We start from the raw sequence: 12,821 nt of genomic DNA on the forward strand, positions 1-12,821 counted from the left end.
CCTGTCCTGTACACATGACCTTTGTATTTGTTGGATAAGAAATTCAGTTATAGGAAGTCTTGTTTGAGTGAGTCCTTTTTTTATAAAGAATTAATTGAGAAGTTTCTTTTTGTATATTCCAAATCTACATTTCAAAATTTTTGTATATGACTACTAACCATAACTTTAAATTTTCTCATTGTTGTGTATGAATATAACGTTAAGTTCAACATCAAAGAAGGCGCTGTTGCATTTTATTTGACTGCATCTTTAAATCAACATCATGTTGGAATATAAAGGAAACACTGCAGATTGAAGTGCATTGGTGTAGTAAGGGATGAGATGTATAAAATATTCAGACAGGTGATCAAACTACTCATCCTTAATGTAAACCCACATCAAGTCTTTCTTTTGCATAATTTGGAGATGTAGTCTGGTGTTCCCATTTTGGGAAGATTTAATGCAGGGATTCAGGTTCCAGCATTTTAAGAGCAGTTTGTGTTTTTGTAACAGACATGTCAGGAGCAAAATGTTTAAGGATGTTTTGTACAATATGTTGGTCTAGATTTGAAAGGTTGCTTTCTCCAGGGCGTCCATGTAATATTGAAGTGACTACTCTGTCTCTAACCAGATTGGGGGCAGGCCAGATTAATGTCTCTAAAATTCAAGATTAAGCCCTGCTTTCAATCAGTATGTTTCCCCTTTGTGAGAGGATGGCTGCAGATGTGTTGCAGAACACTACAGTACTTCCAGCCCCAAAATGCATAATTGATATTATGTTTAATTACAAATAAATCTTGATATCTTCTTATGAATTCAGTTTCATAGCACCCAGTTATAAAGAGCTTAAAAGCTGACTCTTTATTATAAAAAAAAAAAGTTGAAGCCAAAATGATTGTGATTTATGACCAAGCATAAACTTGATTGACTTTTATATTAACTCATTTCTAAGACTGTTCAGATTAATTCTTGTAGTGACAAGTCTCTCTTGGATAAAATGTATAGGTGAAAATGGGTTATCATTTGAATCTGCATACTCAGCTGGGATATTACTGGCAGTGAAAGCAATCTGTTAACCTTGCATTACTAATTATGGTACTTCATTACCACACTTCCTTGTTAAAAGAACCAAAGTATTTTAGTGCCTTAAACAATGGAGTCCATGAATTATTTGTAATGTTAGAGAAATTTGGATCTTGCTTTTAATTAATAGAAAAAAGGCAGCTAGTGAAAGCAGTGCTATAGTTAAGGTTGATAGACCTCAGTCCAAACTTTTATTTTTGGTTCCAGTATTCATACTTTTAGACATTCTGCTTCAGAAATGAATTGTTTGGGAAAGTTTATAAAAACGTGTTGATTATGTCTCTTAGAGGCCCTTAATTTATCCTAGTTGAGAAGGATGCAAAATTCTATTTTTAATCTTTTCTTTGGAATGGTAGATGCTGAATTAACAATATAGTCTTTTCAAAGGTTTGCAATTCTTGTAACTTTAATTAAATTTAAAATCGATATAAAATGACTGAACTTTCTACTGTTCAGGGTAGTTCTTGATATCATGTGGAAAAATCCTGATGAAGCTTGATAGTTAAATTCTTGAACTGTACAATTGTGGGACATTATAAAAATTCATGGATGTGTATCAATTGTAAGCATCATTGCATACTTACTTGGATTTAACCTTTTCTCACTTTCTTGGGGTACTGTGCATGTAAGCTTATATTGATATGTTGCTGCTGGTCATGGGTAGGCAAATCAAAAATAGAAGTACAGAAGTTTCTTATATGTAATCCATAAGGAAGGAGCAAAATACTGGTGCTGATTTGCCTCACTAAATGTCACTGAAACATTTTGGTAGCGTACAGTGGCATAGGTCTGTGTGATACACACTTTGAATTTACATGACACAATGCTGCAGGTTTGGTTATGATGTCAAATGTGCTTTAGAAGAGCGTGCTTTAATTGGTCTAGCCAAGCTCTACCTTAAAGTGAATGGTAATTTGGGATACTTCAACTTTTTATTATACTTAACAGGAGACAATTTAAAAAGTGCTTGATTTTCAGGAGTTGGTGTGCAGCACTTTTTGAAAATCAGGGTCTCCTTAAGTTGTCAGGTTGGGCACCTAAATTTTTGAAAATCTTGTCATGTATTCCTAGCTCATAGAAACAGAGGTATTTTTAATAAGCTTGAAACAAATAGATAAGGGGAGATAGCAAATGGAAATGAGTGGGTATTCGTCTAAAAAAAAAAGAGCCAGAGATAAATTTGTGAAATGTTAATGTCCAACAAATGGGTACAGATTTGAAAATATTGGTGTGTTGGGTCAGAGAAGAAGGAAGGTTTTAAATACTAGTTTCATAAAACAATAAATAAAGTGGAATAAAATGCAGGAATTAATTTATCTGAAAAATATTATATTTCTTAATATTCTTATATATAAGATTCATGAATGTGACTGTAATTGCTTTGAAAATTCATCCTGTCACCGTGGATGTAAGCCCAATCAAAGACTTTGGGTAAAATTTTCACAAGTGCCTAATGGGCACTAAGTGAATTAAATGCTTTTGAGAATTTTACCCTTAGTTCATAACTGTTACTTCCTGAGTCTGTTGCATATGGGTGAAGGTGCATAGTAAAGGGTCTGTCACAAGTAGCATGGCTAATGTATTTTTTTTCTGAATTTGAGACTTCTTAAAAATGGATTTTCCCAAGCAGGAGTAGGTGTACCAAACATTACTTTATTTTCAGTAGTAGTTTAGCTTCCTGTGAATATATTCAAATTACACAGCTCTTGTTGGCCATACTAAAAGCTGTCTGTAGAAAAATCTCTTCCCCCTCCAGTGCCTAGGTGTACTATTCTATCCAGGTAGAGAACATGTTGTACCATGGAACTTATTTTGTATTTAACAGCACTGATAAATAGATCATGCCAATGTAGAATGTTTTGGCTCTGGCCCATTGGTGGTACTGGTATTATTTATCTCATAGGCTTTAACTAGGGGCCACCAAATGAATAGGCTACAGGTTTAAAACAAACAATGCACAGTCAACATGTGGAACTCCTTGCAAGAGGATGTTGTGAAGGCCAAGACTATAAGAGGGTTTAAAAAAAACCAAACCTAGATAAATTCATGGAGGATAGGTCAATCAGTGGCTATTAGCCAGGATGGGCAGCCTCTATTTGCTAGAAGCTGGGAATGGGTGACAGGAGATGGATCACTTGATGATTACCTGTTCTGTTAATTTCCTCTGGGGCACCTGGCATTGGCCACTGTGGGAAGATAGGATACTGGGCTAGATGGACCTTTGGTCGGACTCAGTATGGTTGTTCTTATGTTTAAATTACCTACTACAGTTACTTGCATATTTGTGTTACCTACTACAGTTACTTGCGTATTTGTATTTAAATTGCTACTGGTGGCTGGCCCATTTAAGACGAAAAAAAAAGTTTTAAGCCTTAGCAGGTGAAAGGTCTACTTCAGACTTTCATGGAATTTTACTTTGCATGTGTTCTTGTGGAGAGGAGGAAAATGTAACTTAATCTAATCAAACAAATTGTAATTTAGAAATATATTTGATAATCCCTGGACTAAAAGATGTGGAAATATATAGCACGTGAATGAAAACTTGTAATATCTGGATTCTCAAAGCTTCATAAAAGTATCTTTTGGATGGGTCCCAGTAGACAAGGACTCGGAGATCTCACAAAAGCACTTAAGGCTCTCAGTATGGCTAGCTCCAATAGGCCTTATCAAAGCCACTAGAGAGCTTGTATGATCTGTAAGCGAGCTAAAGAAGCTAAAAAATCCAAGTAAAATAGGGGAAGAAAGTGTAAAAGATCTAGGAGTTATGAGTCCTTTGACTTCTCCTTCCTTGCCCTCTTCCACAGAGGATGGTGAATTGCTGGGCTGTGACTCCGATCAGGATTGGGGAAAGACTCAGCAAAGGTTTTTTCCACTTGAGAAATTTGAGGCCATGTTTAACAAGGTTGAATCTGTGATTCAGATTCAGTCTGAACAAAATCCCAAGAGTAAGCCTTTGAACACCTCCCCTCCCCTCCCCCCCCCCACACCATCTTCCCCTGTGGTTGCAATTCTTCTACACTCCTCTTTCGAGGAAGTAATAAGAGATGAATGGGATAAGTCAGAGAAGGACATATTAAACATGATCTTAAGTTCTGTAAGATCCAGGAACCAAAAATTGCAATTACAGAGATATTGAAGATTGTTGCTGCCATAGCGTCCCTGGCTAAAAATATGGTTATCCCCTCAGAAGGGGAATTCTAGCCTAAGGACCCCACGAGGATGAGGTGGTGCTCAGAACTGCAGAATCGTTTGTCATGAAGGTGAACTCTTCTTTCATTGCTTCCAAAGAAGTGGTTCTACCTTCAATCTGTCTAAGGCCACAGTATCCCACTGAAGAGAAGTGCCACAACTGTATGTGTCAGAGGGGCTCTGAGAATTATAGGAAAACGTCAAAAAAAGAAAATGGTATCCCTCCCCGTCTATAATATTTACTCAAGGGGTAAAATCATTTCCAAGTCACAACCTGCAACACATTCCTGCCAATGGATGCCGCTGCAGAGGACAGGAAGTTCACCTTGTTGTGCTTGATTGTGATGCGTGGCCAGAAAGAGTTAAACATCCTGCAGAAAAGAAAAGGAGTACTTGTGGCACCTTAGAGACTAACCAATTTATTTGAGCATGAGCTTTCGTGAGCTACAGCTCACTTCATCAGATGCATGCAGTTTCCACGGCATGCATCTGATGAAGTGAGCTGTAGCTCACGAAAGCTCATGGTCAAATAAATTGGTTAGTCTCTAAGGTGCCACAAGTACTCCTTTTCTTTTTTGCGAATACAGACTAACACGGCTGTTACTCTGAAACCTGACATCCTGCAGAATAAATTACTAAAATTCAACTTTTAAAGACAGATGGTGAGATAATGTTTGTGTTTTGTATATGGGTAGAGGTCAAAAGTGTAATCAACAGTCCCTGTCTATGCTGTATTCTGTTAATTCAAAGATCAAAAGAACATCCTAGCATTTAAATGAATTGAAAACACAGGATATCTCTGTATTCATCTCTTTGAAATGTACAGCAAATCATCTGTAAATGGTGGAGAAACAGGCCATTGGCCTTATGTTAATCTGTGTGAATAATTAACAAGGATGCTTAGGAAATGAGGGCCTATTGTTCCCTGAGGGACTCCAATTTATCAAAGAAGGCCTGAAATTGTATGGAAGATCCTTGGGCCCCAATCCTGTTTATCTCAGGTCCGCTTAAGTTTCAACAGGGGAAGTTTGAGTTGTCAGATTGAGATCCCAGTTATGCTGGTACTCCCTGAAGGTGATATTGGACATTGGACTACATCCTATTAACTAAATTCTAAAGGAACTCTTTGCAACTATAAAGCTTACTGTCTCTGCTATGTATCTGAACCTTAAGAATTGTCTGTATGTATGTTGATCTTTTAGCCATACTCTTTCCTTTTTAAATAAATTTTAGTTCAGTTGTTAAGAATTGGCTGTATGCATGTATTTGGGTAAGATCTGAAATATTCATTAACCTGGGAGGTAATGTGTCCGATCCTTTGGGATTGGTAGAACCTTGTCTTTTATATGATGAAATAAGATTTTCAGAAATCTTCATCATATTTGACTTGGGTATCTGGATGGAGGCCTGAGGCTGGGTTACTTCAAAACGTGGATTTGTGCAGGAAATAGCCCAGCTTGATTGTCATGCACATTGTGTAAAGAGTTGTCACTTTGGATGGGCTATCACCAGCAGGAGAGTGAATTTGTGTGGGGGGGTGGAGGGTGAGAAAACCTGGATTTGTGCTGGAAATGGCCCACCTGATGATCACTTTAGATAAGCTATTACCAGCAGGACAGTGGGGTGGGAATAGGTATTGTTTCATATTCTCTGTGTATATATAAAGCCTGCTGCAGTTTCCACGATATGCATCTGAGGAAGTGAGCTGTAGCTCACGAAAGCTTATGCTCTAATAAATTGGTTAGTCTCTAAGGTGCCACAAGTCCTCCTTTTCTTTTTTCAAGGGAACTGTGGTGTTGACTTCTGGGCAACCAGTGAGGTAACAAAGAATCTGTTTTATGCTGGCTTGGTAAATCTAAGTATTGAAAATATCCACCAGCTTTGGGGATTACCTGCCCCATTCTTTGCAGTTCACCCTAATTGAGTGACCTCAGCTGGGACCCCGGTCACAATAATACTTACTCAAAGGAAAAATCATTTCCAAGTCACAACCTGCAGCACCTTCCTGCCAAAGGATGCCTCTGCAGAGGACAGGAAGTCCACCTTGTGGTGCTTGATGAAAGTGGTAGCATTTGACCAGGAGGCTATCTTACAAATTTCTGCTATGGATGCACTAGCTCTTTCTGCCCATAAGGTCACCAGGGATCATGTATAATGTACCCTGATTCCTTCTGGAATCAGAATCTCTGATGTCTTGTATGCTTTCACAATACATAGTCTAATCCACGTAACAACAGAGGACTCAGAAGCTCTGAGTCCTTGGCATTTCAGATGGAAGACTACAAACAGGGCATCCTATCTCCTTTGGGTCTCTGTGTTTGAGATAAGTTTCAGGAGAATGATAGGGTTGGCTATAACTGAGGGACACTCTTGAAGTACGTGTGTATGCTTCAGAGGCATTCCTCAGAACAGTTCAGCTCTGAGAATCTTGCCAACTCCATGCATCTTCAGGGCTGGAGGGACTGGGGTTAGAGAACGTGGTAATAGAGAGGCTGTGAGTAGTGCAGCTGCTGTAAACTGTACTGGCAGTGAGGGGACCTTTGAGTTCCTACTGCAGATCGGGTCCCAGTGAAGTGGGAAGAAGCTGTGTTGCCTTTCTCATAGATGCAGAGGGAAAAAGGAGCCCCTTGGAGGTATGGGATTTTGAGGCTCCCCTTCCCCTTCTCCCACTCCTTGCAGGCAATCTACAAAATTAACACTTGTAGACGTGATTCCTCCTTTTTTTTTTCTAACATGCTTTGATCAGCAGAAAGGTAGTTAACGAAGTTGACATTTAAATTACTGGGCATCTGAGCTAACTCCCAACTGAGATCAATGTTCACACATCTCAAAGCTGCTATTGCAGGCTCCCTGCAAAGCTAAAATAGGCTTTCACTAAAACAGTCTGGTCAGGGCTATCACTGCCACCAAAAATGTCAAAAGTAACCTATTAATGCTCATGCCTAGCATTTGAGGCTCCTAAGAGCAGGTAAGATTCCAACGAGCCCAAGTCTGATGGGTTGGTGGTGGGCTCCCAAACTTAGCCTTCCTCAGTCTCTCTTCTCAGCACTGTTGTTTATAGGTAATGGGAAGCAGAAGGGCTTGTGGGGCTACAGTCTTTTCCCACTGCTGCCATTTTGGCAGTTCACAACCATAATCTAAACATTCGTTATGACTTGCCTTCAAAATTAGACTAATAGTAGTGCTCAAATTTCAGAGTAACAGCCGTGTGAGTCTGTATTCGCAAAAAGAAAAGGAGTACTTGTGGCACCTTAGCGACTAACGAATTTATTTGAGCATAAGCTTTCGTGAGCTACAGCTCACTTCATCGGATGCATACCATGTGAGCTGTAGCTCACGAAAGCTTGTGCTCAAATAAATTGGTTAGTCTCTAAGGTGCCACAAGTACTCCTTTTCTTAGTAGTGCTCAAAGATGATTTGCTCAAGAGGCCTACCGAAAAGTGTAAACACCTTAAGTAGGTACTTCCTGAAGATACTTCTCTTTGTACGTTAAAGGACAAATGCCTTGTTTTTCAGGAGAGTAACTTTCTCCCCTTCTCTTTTCTAAATGTAAAAAGGAGATTCTTTGTTCAAACTATCCTAAGAAGCTTTTCTGTTTCATGCTTTTTTTAATATAGCTACAAAAGTCTAGGCAGCCTCTAGCCAGCAAAACAGTGTTGATGGTTTTCATTCTTAAATAACTTTTAACAGTGAAGCAATTTGGTTTGAAATGATGGATGTTTTGCCTCTAAGTGAAAATTTCTTAATAAATAAAATTTTCAACTCCTAGGCTACAAATGCATATGTGCACATGCTTTGCTTTCAAGCATTTGAGTAGTCCTATTGAAGTCAGTGGGACTGCTTATGTGACAAATTACCTCTCTGCTTAAGTGCTTGCAGGATCAAAGTCTTAACTTTCAGTATTTTGTTTTTGTCTATAACAGTTTTGTAAAAATCAAGTAAGAGACTCTCAGGCATTTTAATAAACCACCATGTGTTATTTCATTATAGTACACATTTTCAAATGCATTTTACAAAGTCTCAACTGGATTTAAATCATGATTATCTTAAAAAAAAACAAAACAAAACAAAAAAAACCTACGCAAAACACCACCCACCTAAGGAATTTAAACAATTTTAAATTGCTTCACCCTTAATTTGCTATTTTTTAGGTAAAATAGTGAAAGAGAGCATAAATGTTACATGACGTACATTTGCAATGACAGTTTCAGTATCTCAAAATACCTTCTCTTGTGTTTTTTGGGAGGCCCATACTAACACTTCTAGAAAACTTTTAAAAACTATTTGCCAGAATGTTTTTAAGGATGTCTTCATATATGATCACCCTCTCCTTTTTCCAGTGCAAATTGTCAAGAGAGCCATTATATCTCTTAAATGGTGGATTAATTTCTGGATTATATTACAGTAATTTAAAAATTTTATGCCTTTTTGAATAGGAGAAATGGTTGTCATAGTAGTTAAGCATTTCATTTTTTATTTGTGCATTTACATCCTTTTTTTATAACCTTTCATTTTCTGCATTGATGAGTCATAATTCCGAGATGAGTATTCAGACTCATGATCAGATTGTAGTGAATTATGAAGAGCCCTGATTGTTGAGTTGAGACAGTTTGCCTAGAAGTGTGGGAAAGATGTGGACTTTAAGACACTACAGACTTGAAAATCACACTTTTGAATAGTTTTCAAATCTACTATTGTTACGAATAGCCCCGAAGATTACTGTAATGAACATTAGAGAGGGAAAAGGGTTTTTTGTTGGTTTAGTGTATTTGAAAGCATTTTGTACATATGCAGTTTCACTGTTTTCCCTGTACAGTTGTTTTTACCTATTATTTGTATGGTTCTTATCATAGCAAGGTGAGGAGAAAAACTAAAAACAAAAATAGACAAAAATTGACAGGATGACTCAAGTGTGTGTAACACTTGAAACTGAAATTTGCATTTTGTATTGATGGTGTTGCTTTTAGATGGGGTCTGATTTGACTGATGAAGGGAGAGTTTAATTTCATTCTCGGATATGTACATATGTGTTGCCAAGGGGATCAACAGAGTAAAAGCAGATTAAGTTTAAATTGTCACTTGCATTATGTGCAAAATTCAATTAGCAAGTATCTTTTTCAAGTTTGTGACCTTTTTAAAGGCTTTATCTTTACGGTTCTCAAGCTACTTTGCCTACCCCCTAGCTTTCTAGGGTGCCAAAAGAATTTCCTAAACTTGAGTTTAGGTTGTGTACTTGATGAAAGATGGGGTGAATTTGCCATATCAAGCTTAAAAATTGTAAGTATAGAACTAAAAATATAAAACATGGCACTGTTCATCCTGGATTAAACCTCTCAGAAAAGTTTCATTGTCATCTGCAAATGGCAACAGTTACAAGCTGCAGGAGTTGACAAACTAACATTAATGTGAAATAAACATTTTTCAGGCAATAGCACTGCATAACATATTGTAGTTGCCTTAAATTGTTAACCAACAATTAAGTACAATTACAAGAGGACCAAAGTGTCAGTGATTTCCTACTTGATTAAAAAAGTGTTCTAAAAAATCATGTTTTATCGTGGTTTGATACATTTTTAAAGGAATAATGGAAATTCTAGTGGTCTAACTTTTGTGTAATTTTTTTCCTCAGGTGGCTTTTCCACTGTGTTCCTGGTGCGTACCCATGGTGGAGTACGCTGTGCATTGAAACGAATGTATGTTAATAACGTGCCTGACCTCAACATTTGCAAAAGAGAAATAACAATTATGGTAAGTAAAGCAACTATTTGATGGTATGCAGCAGGCATGGATTTGAATGGAAATTTTGCAGCTTTATTTTTCTAGAGGGGTGAGATTAGGAATATAGATATCCTCTACTTTTGGAAGATGGAGTGTGAATTGTGCTTTAGTTACTCTTAGCTGGTCAAGGAGTAGAATTGGAGAGAAACTCTTGTGAACCCCTTCTCTCTCAAAGATGATTTCAGTGCATCTCAGCAGCAGCCACAAATGCAGCAAATATAAACACATAATACTGAATGAAGAGGTGGGTAAAAGTCTTTATCTCTGATTCAGGATTATATCTGGAGTGACTGATTTGTGAAGGTCAAGTGCAGGCACCTTTGCTGGTGTTAATGCAACAAGCCACGGGGGCAATGTGCAAATGCTTTAGGGCCCAACCTTGCAGTATTAAAACTCATTTTTTAGCAATCTCAGTATTAGTATCTCTATTTGTACTCAATAGCCTATGTTAGAATTTCTTCACTGAACGCTATTGTTTCCTGAAAGCTATTGCTAATGTGTTCATGCTCTTCAACCTTCTGACTCCTAGTTAAAAGGTTTGAGAACATGCAAATGTACTGCTCTAGTCTTATAAGACAAACTCTCTTCCATGTATAAAAGAGAATATGCACACTACCCAAAAAAAAAAAAAAAGAGAGAGTAACAGTAAGACAGCATATCCCTTATCCTTCTAAATTTTTTACCTTGTGAATCATGTGAAAGAGATCCTCTCATTGACCGCCTCCTTTCCAAACCTCAAAATCACAATTCCCCGTACAATTGAAGTGTTACATGTAACAAGTAACATTAAAACTGTTCTAAAATATAATTCTGTAACAGTGATGGTAAAAATAGCAATGTAGGTTTCCACAGTTAGTCTGTTTCTGTGTCAGATGTGTTCTGTTTACAACTAAAAAAAATTTTCTGCCAGATCTGTGAACTCTAACTGTAAGCTCTGAAAGTACTGTATGTGACCATCAAGGTTCTGCTGGCTAAATGATGCTTGTAATGGGGTTGTCAAGCGATCTAAAAAAATTAATCGTGCAATTAAACAGGAGTGGTATACCATTTATTTAAATATTTTTGGATGTTTTCTACATTTTCAAATATATTGATTTCAATTACAACACAGAATACAAAGTATATAGTGCTCACTTGATATATTTTTTTATTACTAATATTTGCACTGTAAAAAACAAAAGAAATAGTGTTTTTCAATTCACCTCATACAAGTACTGTAGTGCAATCTGTTTATCATGAAAGTTGAACTTTCAAATGTAGAATTATGTACAAAAAATAACTGCATTGAAAAATAAAACAATGTAAAACTTGAGAGCCTACAAGTCCACTCGGTCCTACTTCAGCCAATCGCTCAGACAAACAAACTTGGTTACAATTTGCAGGAGATAATGCTGACCGCTTCTTGTTTATGATGTCACCAGAAAGTGAGAACAGGCGTTAGCATGGCAGTTTTGTAGCTGGCGTTGCAAGATATTTATGTGCCAGATATGCTCAACATTTGTATGCCCCTTCATGATTTGGCCACCATTCCAGAGGATATGCTTCCATGCTAATGATGCTTGTTAAAAAATAATGCATTAATTAAATTTGTTAGTGAACTCCTTGGGTGAGAACTGTATGTCTTTGGCTCTGTTTTACCCGCATTCTGCCAGATATTTCATATCATAGCAGTCTCGGATGGTGACCCAGCATGTTTGTTTTAAGAACACTTTCACAGCAGATTTGACAAAATGCAAAGAAGATACCAATGTGAGATTTCTAAAAATAGCTACAGCACTGGATCCAGGGTTTAAGAATCAAAAGTGCCTTCCAAAATCTGGGAGGGACAAGGTATGAAGCATGCGTTCAAAAGTCTTAAAAGAGCAACACTCAGATGCGGAAACTACAGAACCCGAACCACCAAAAAAGAAAATCAACCTTCTGCTGGTGGCATCTGACTCAGATGATGAAAATGAACATGCATCGGTTTGCTCTGCTTTGGATTGTTATCAAACAGAACCCATCATCAGGAAGGATGCATGTCCTATGGAACGGTGGTTGAAGATGAAGGGACATATGAATCTTTAGCGCATCTGGCACTTAAATATCTTGCGATGCCGGCTACAACAGTGCCATGCAAATGCCTTTTCTAACTTTCAGCTTGTAGCAATCTAGTCTGCAGTCTGGTTCTACAGGTGTAACTGATTGGAACCCGGTAAACCATTCTGATGTGCAAAAAACCCTCCAACCCCAACCTGGTTTAATTTTAGTTTTGAAGTTTCTACATGAGAAGAAAGCAGTAAGAACTTTATATTTTAAACTATATGCAATGAGTAGATATCTTAAGTAAGATGGTACATTTTTTTACGCCAACCCACACTCTAGACACAATATAGAAATAATATGAAGGGTGTAGCTGCTTGGTTATGTGCCCTCACTTAGTATCAGTGGTGCAAGTAGAAATCATTTCTTTCGGGTACGCTGCCCTCATGGGAGGGGCACAAAGGGTGGGGGGCGCATGTGACCTCCACACAACCTGGGGCCCCCGCACTCTACCTGTCCCCTCCCCATGATCCACATCCATCCCACGTTAGCTGGCTCATAGTTGAATTTAAACTAAAGAAATAACAAAGGTAGATGTGAAGCAAACATGCAGGATGCAGAAGTTGTTTTTTTTTTTTTTTTTAAGTAGGTCAGAAAATCCTTTAGAACCCATAACAGTCCTGTACTAGGCTACAATAACCAGGGCAGAATTTCTGTGAAAGGCGCACAACACCCACATGTACTACCCTTACTATAATTGTATCAAGTCC

At 37.8% G+C, this 12,821-nt stretch overlaps 1 protein-coding gene across 1 annotated transcript in view; it reads left to right on the forward strand.

The window, feature by feature from the left end:
- The window catches only part of BMP2K (BMP2 inducible kinase), a 108,875-nt gene that overhangs the window by 23,070 nt on the left and 72,984 nt on the right, over positions 1-12,821 (forward strand). The window contains exon 2 of the mRNA XM_084626903.1: positions 9,881-9,999. Coding sequence (XP_084483029.1) covers positions 9,881-9,999 — 119 coding nt within the window. The remainder of the gene's footprint in view (positions 1-9,880; positions 10,000-12,821) is intronic.

Source organism: Lepidochelys olivacea, assembly GCF_965140295.1.
Source record: "Lepidochelys olivacea isolate rLepOli2 genome assembly, chromosome: 4".
Lineage (NCBI taxonomy): Eukaryota > Metazoa > Chordata > Testudines > Cheloniidae > Lepidochelys > Lepidochelys olivacea.